A 7,405-nucleotide genomic window follows, 5' to 3' on the forward strand; every position below is an offset into this window, starting at 1 on the left:
CCTCCGTTGCCTGATCGTACCGTGTGCTTGGCTCACCTATTTCAACTGGTATTAAGGCTTCCGTACCATAAACCATCGAAAATGGTGTTTCTCCAGTGCCTGTTTTGGTCGTTGTACGATAAGCCCATAGTACTCCGGGTAACACCTCAGGCCAATTACCTTTTGAATCTTGTAACCTCTTTTTCAAGTTATTGATAATAACTTTGTTAGTTGATTCCGCTTGTCCATTCCCCACTGGATGATATGGCGTAGATGTTATTCTTTTGATCTGCCAACTTCGAAGAAATTCTGTAACTTGTGCTCCAATGAATTGTGGTCCATTGTCACATACGATCTCCTTTGGTACTCCAAAGCGGCATATTATATTTCGCCATATGAAGTCTTTAAATTCTTTTTCTCGTACCTGTTTAAATGCCCCTGCTTCTACCCATTTAGTGAAATAATCTATAAGTACAAGTAGAAATTTTACCTGACCTTTTGCTTGTGGAAGTGGACCTACGATATCCATTCCCCATTTCATAAAGGGCCAAGGGGCTAAAACAGGATGTAGTAACTCAGCTGGTCTGTGCATATTATTGCCGTACCTTTGACATTTATCACATTTGGACACGAAACTGGTTGCCTCTTCTTCCATCTTAGGCCAATAATATCCTGTGCGAATTAACGTTCTTACCAGTGACCGTCCTCCTGCGTGATTCCCACAATGTCCTTCATGTACTTCTCTCATGACATATTCGGTTTGAGAGGGACCGAGACACCTTGCTAGTGGTCCGCCGAACATCTTTCGATAAAGATTACCTTGATATAAACAATATCGTGCAGCTTTTTTGCGAAGCGCGTAAGCCTTTCCTTTGTCATTAGGCACGGTTCCGTGCTGTAAAAAGGCAACAATTTCATTTCTCCAATCCCATGTTAGATGATTAAAATTTACCTCGTTTTTATCAGGTTCAAGAACGGAATGAAATAGATGTATGACTGAAGCATCTGTATTGTTTGCCACGTCTGCTGCGGATGCAAGGTTTGCTAAAGCATCTGCCTCTACATTCTCATCTCTTGGGACCTGCACTACTTTCCAAGTTTGGAATTGCTTTATTAACTCCCGTACCTTTGCGAGGTATTCTTGCATTCGTGACTCTCTGGCTGTGTAAGTCCCCAGCATCTGATTAACCACGAGTTGAGAATCACTCTTGATTATAATCTGTGTTATGCCGAGTTCTCGTGCCAATTCTAAACCTGCAATTACAGCTTCATATTCTGCTTCATTGTTAGTTATAGAATGACATTTTATAGCCTGTCTAATGGTCTCACCCGCAGGTGGTACGAGGACTATTCCTAAGCCTGCCCCTTTTACATTAGATGAACCGTCAGTGTATAAAACCCAAGTCCCCGGGTTCGCACCATTAAAAACTAATAATTCTTTTTCTGCTTCTAAATGCATCCCCTGGCTAAAATCAGCCACGAAATCAGCTAGTACTTGAGACTTTATAGCGGTCCTGGGTTGATAAATAACTTCATATTCACTTAGTTCTATAGCCCATTTTGCTAATCTTCCTGAAAGTTCGTGTTTATGCAAAATATTTCGAAGCGGAAAAGCAGTAACTACAACAATGGGATGACATTGAAAATAAGGTCTTAACTTTCTAGATGCCATGACCAAAGCTAATGCTAATTTTTCTAGCTGTGGGTATCGTGTCTCAGCTTCCAATAAGGACTTACTTACGTAATAAATAGGAGATTGTTTACCTTGGTCCTCGCGGAATAAAACAACACTTACCGCGACTTCAGATACGACCAGATAAATAAGAAGTTTTTCCCCTACCTTCGGTTTTGCCAACAACGGTGGTTTTGACAAATAAGCTTTCAAATTTCTAAGGGCTTGCTGACAATCTTCATTCCATTCAAAATGATCTTGCTTTTTAAGTGCAGAGAAAAACTTAAAACACCTTTCTGAGGATTTGGAAATAAATCTCCCCAAAGCTGCAATTCTTCCCGTTAATCGTTGTACTTCCTTTTTATTAGTAAGGATATCCGGGATTTCTTCTATTGCTTTGATCTGAGAAGGATTCACTTCAATACCACGGTTAGAAACAAGAAAACCCAAAAACTTACCTGATGCAACTCCAAATGCACATTTTTCTGGGTTGAGTTTCATATTAAATTTTCGCAAAATTTCAAAAGTAATAGATAGATGAGAAATATGATCATGAGATTGCTGGGTTTTGACGAGCATATCGTCTATATATACCTCCATTGTTTTCCCTAAATGTTCTTGGAACATTTTGGTGACCAACCTTTGATAGGTTGCCCCAGCATTTTTGAGACCAAAGGGCATTACTTTATAACAATAAGTCCCCCTGTCTGTGATGAAAGAAGTTTTTTCTTCATCACCAGGATCCATTTTGATTTGATTATATCCTGAGTATGCATCTAAAAAACTTAAAAGTTCATGACCTGCGGTCGCATCAATTAGTTGATCTATATGTGGTAAGGGAAAGGAATCTTTTGGACAGGCTTTATTTAAATCAGTATAATCTACACAAACACGACACTTACCATTTTTCTTGGGTACAACCACCGTGTTAGCTAACCAAGTAGGATATTTTACCTCACGGATTGATCCGATTTTTAATAATTTTTGGACTTCATCCTGAATCACCTGGTTCTTGAAAGCACCTTGTTTCCGTTTCTTTTGCTTTATTGGTGTGAAAGAAGGGTCCTCGTTGAGTTTGTGAGTCATCACATTTGGTGGTATCCCTGTCATATCAGCGTGGGACCAAGCAAAGCAATCTAAGTTAGCTTTTAAAAATTCGATTATCATACCTCGCATGTTCGTGTTTAAATTAGCCCCGATATAAACCTTCCATTTACACTAACCTATCAAAGCCTTAATAAGTCTTTCCCCAACATTCATTTATATTTATTAAAAGAACATTAAATAACTAGAGTCCATAGTTCATACATCAACATAAAGGCAAACTTGCTGATACAGGCCATTCTTCACACATGAAATCAGCTTTAAACACAACTTTTATTCAAACAGCATTTTATTTGAACTACATATTCAGCAGTCCTCCTTTACTCAAGTTAAAAGAATACCTGGAAAAAAAAGAAGAAATAAAGCAAATGTATCAAAGGTCGAGCAGTAGCAGAAGTAGCAGAAATCAGCCTCAAATTCAATTACTAAATAGAGTGAAATTATCCCAGAATGCAACCAATGAAACAGTAAAACAATTTCAACTGCTCAAGACATAGCTTTCCAACCCGAATCAATTCATATTCATTCCCAGATGAAACAGAAAGTATTTCAAAATTTGAAAATTTCAGAAATCAACAAAAGAAATCAATGGAACAGTAAATATCTAGCCATTTGTATTTTCTGCATTTTTCAGCTCTTCAAACTCTTAAACTCTCTTTTTCCTCTTTTCACAACCTCTGTTCTTCAGCCTTTAAATAGGCACTGATTTTAGTGCCTTCCCCATTTCCAATCCCCTTTCCCCATTTTTAATTAACTCCACTAAATCTGTTAGTGCACCTCTAACCCTACCACTATTAGAAGCTTCCCAATTCAATTATTGAAGCTCCCTTAGGCTAGACTATCTAAATTAACTCCTATGATCCTGGTATTGCCCCTGAAATTATCCTCAAGAAGCTAGGCAGAGTACGGGCTAATCCTGCACATAGGGTGCAAACTCAATTGAAAGGGTCTCAATTGAACCCCAAAGCTCAAATCAAAGAAATATCAGAACATTAATTGAAAAAATTCGAATAAGAAGCTGAAAAAGGAAAAACCAAAGAGTAAACTACAAAGCCCAAAACTTAAACTAACCATTGATTCTCTTTCAATCTAGATACAAAAACAAAATTAACGAACTCTCTAAATTAACAATACTCTACTTAAGCTAATTAACACAACATGCCATAACCTTAAAAATAAAAGGATAGCAATTTAACATTAATTAAAATTTAAGGAGCAAAACTGAAAGACTAACAAACGATCCCTAAATTGATCTAAAAGGAAAAACAAAACCGAGTTCGAAATTCTTCAACACACTCAGACCAAGAACAAGTAATTAGAACAATCCTAGAAGAAGAAGAAGAAGAAGAAGAAGAAGAAGAAGAAGAAGAAGAAGAAGAAGAAGAAGAAGAGGAGGAGGAGAAGAAGAAAAGACGAACGAAACTGGTCAAAAAAAATAGAACTCACCTGGCTAGACTCGAAATTAAAATCTGATAACTTGATTCACACAAAACTGATACCAATCACTTTTCTCTGTCAAGAAAGAGCGAATGGCATCAATTTTGTAGTGAATCAGCCTTCCTGAGTCGATGCATGCCACCAGTTTTGACCGTATCGAGTTTTGAATTTTTAGGGCTTGAATTTGGATCTAATATTCGAGGGATTCTAGAAAGATTCGAAGGAAACTAAGTAGGGATTTGGAATGAGGGGGGTTTGGGGGTTCCGGGATGTAATTTTGGGGAAGTTTGGAGGCGGTGCCGCCACCAGAAGGTGGTGGGGAACGGTGGCGGCTGTCTCTAAGGTTTGGGTTAAGCTGAGGGAGACGAAGAGGTGGGGGGGCTCCTGAGGGGTTTTAGGATATATTAAAATGGGGTTTTAATTCCGGACCGTCCGATCAAGTAAGATTGACGGCCGTGATCAAAGGAACCTAAAACGTTGTCGTTTTGATTATGGGCGGGGTCGGATCGGGTATGGGACGGGTATGGGCTAGGACAGGCGGGCTTGAGGGGTAAAGTTTTGGGCCTGGATATTTGGGTTTGAAGAACACCCCAAACTCTGATTTCTCATTTCTCTCCTCTTTCTTTTCAAATTAATTCCCCCATTTTCTTGTTTTATTTTTTCAAAATTAAAATCCTAAATTAAGTTATAAAACCAAACTAACTTATCATAAATACTAACTAATCCTAAATAATTACCACAATTAATAAATTAAAGAAAAACTACTCAAAAATCAAAATTAAAACTAAAAGGTGCAAAATAACTATTTTTGAGATTTTTTTTTATAAAATAACCTAATTACTAATTAATTCTTAAAGTGCAAAGTTAAATCCTAAATGCACATGCATTACATTTTTTTGTATTTTTCATTAATTAAATAAAATAAACGTGTACAGACAAATGCAAACAATTGATAGAAAATGCTACAAAAATCCATAAAATTGCAAATAATGGAAAAAATTATTTTATTTTGAATTTGTGGGAGTAATTCATATAGGGAAAAAATCACGTGCTCACACTAATGATGATGTTTGGATTGATATTGATGATACTGTGAAGAGACTCAAGAGGAGGTGAACCCGTCTAGGGATCACACTATTGACATACCGGAGCCGGTAGTGTAAAAGGCTAAGGCACCATTGCCTAAGCCTCCATCTCCATACCCTCAAAGACTTGCCAAGCAAAAAGGTGAGAATCAATTCAATAATTTCATTCAAATGATGAAGAGTCTCTCAATAAATGTGCCATTAGTTGAAGCCTTGCAACAAATGCCCGGTTATGCAAAGTTTATGAAGGATCTCGTGACAAAGAAGTAGTCAATGAACATTGAAACCATCAAAGTCACTCATCAAGTGAGTGTAATTGTGCATTCAATGGCTCCTAAGTTAGATGATCTCAGTGCTTTCACGATTTCTTGTACAACTGGAAGTGCCGAGTTTGCTAAAGCTCTTTGTAATTTTGGGACAAGTATAACTTTGATGCCCTTTTCGGTTTTCAAGACTTTGGGAATTGGTCAACCAAGACTCACCTCTATGAGATTGCAAATGGTCGATCGTAATATGAAGAGGCCCTTGGGAGTGATTGAAGATGCCTTGGTTCGTGTTGATAAATTCATTCCTCCGACGGATTTTGTCATTCTAGATTGTAAAGTTGATTATGAGGTGCCGATTATTCTTGGGAGACCTTTCATTGCTACTAGGAAGGATCTTTTGTAATGTTGAAGCCGGAGAACTTACCTTCCGGTTTGGTGATGAAAAAGTGGTATTCCATGTGTGTAAGTCCATGCGGCAACCAAATAGCAATGAGGTGTGCTCTTTTGTGGACTTGGTGACTGATGTTATTGTTGATGAAACAAGTGATACGATAAATGTTAGTGATATGTTGGAGGCCATATTGTTTAACTTTGATGATGACGAGATGGATGGTTTCATGGAATGTGTAAACTCTTTGCAAGGAATGGGGTCATACAACTATGCACCCTAGAAATTATTCTTGGATCTTGAACATAGGACAACTCCTCCTACAAAGCTCTTTATTGAAGATCCTCCTATCATGGAGTTGAAGCCATTGCCTCCACATCTTCGGTATGAATTTCATGGTACTTGTTCTACTTTACCGGTTATTCTTTCCTCTTGTTTGACTAACATGTAGGTAGATTACACATTGGCGGTGCTACAAAAGAGGAAGAAAGCTATTGGGTGGACCTTGGCGGATATTCGGGGGATAAGCCCCGCCTTTTGCATGCATAAGATCAAATTGGAGGATGGCACCAAACCATCGATTGAACATCAAAGGAGACTTAATGATGCTATGCAAGAAGTTGTCAAAAATAAGATTATCAAGTGGCTGGATGTCGGCGTTGTCTCCCCCATCTCTGATAGTTCGTGGACTTCTCCAGTTCAATGTGTCCCAAAGAAGGGGGGAATGACGGTGGTCATCAATGATAAGAATGAGTTGATTCCTACAAGAATGGTGACCGGTTGGAGGGTGTGTATGGACAATCACAAGCTCAACAAAGTCACTAGGAAGGATCACTTTCCACTTCCTTTCTTTGATCAAATGCTCAATAGATTGGCCGACCGTGCTTTCTACTGTTTTCTTGATGGGTACTCGGGCTACAACCAAATTCTCATTGCTCCGAAAGATCAAGAGAAAACAACCTTTATATATCCCTACAGTACTTTTGCATTCAAGCGGATGCCATTTGGTTTGTGCAATGCACTGGCGACTTTTCAAAGGTGTATGATAGCTATCTTCACAGACATGGTAGAGGGCTACTTTTAAGTTTTTATGGATTACTTCTCGATGGTTGGATATTCATTTGATGATTGTCTTGAAAATTTGGACAAAGTGTCGGCTAGATGTGAAGAAACAAATTTGGTGCTCAGTTGGGAGAAATGGAATTTCATGGTCGAGGAAGGCATAGTACTTGGACACAAATAATGGAATTGAAGTTTACAAGGCAAAGATTGAGGTGATTTCTAAACTTCTACCTCCAACTTCGGTGAAGGTTGTGCGGAGTTTCTTAGGTCACGCGGGTTTTTACCGGCGTTTCATCAAATATTTCTCTAAGGTGGTGAACCCGTTGTGCAAGATTCTAGAGAAGGATGCTAAGTTTAACTTAAATGATGATTGCATGAGAGCTTATATTGTTGAAGTTCAAGTTGAAAACTA

At 38.3% G+C, this 7,405-nt stretch overlaps 1 protein-coding gene across 1 annotated transcript; it reads left to right on the top strand.

Moving 5' to 3' along the window:
• Positions 1 to 5,550: 5,550 nt before the first annotated feature.
• On the top strand, positions 5,551 to 5,946 carry LOC138879402 (uncharacterized). The gene has a single exon (XM_070159012.1). The coding sequence runs from the start codon at positions 5,551 to 5,553 to the stop codon at positions 5,944 to 5,946; it is 396 nt and encodes a 131-aa protein (XP_070015113.1).
• The last annotated feature ends 1,459 nt before the right edge of the window (positions 5,947 to 7,405 follow it).

This window comes from Nicotiana sylvestris, chromosome 10 (assembly GCF_000393655.2).
Source record: "Nicotiana sylvestris chromosome 10, ASM39365v2, whole genome shotgun sequence".
Classification (NCBI taxonomy): Eukaryota; Viridiplantae; Streptophyta; class Magnoliopsida; order Solanales; family Solanaceae; genus Nicotiana; species Nicotiana sylvestris.

What these genes read in the sequence shown, in the direction of transcription:
- LOC138879402 (XM_070159012.1), top strand. Translation starts at nt 5,551, where the DNA reads ATGAACATTGAAACCATCAAAGTCACTCATCAAGTGAGTGTAATTGTG.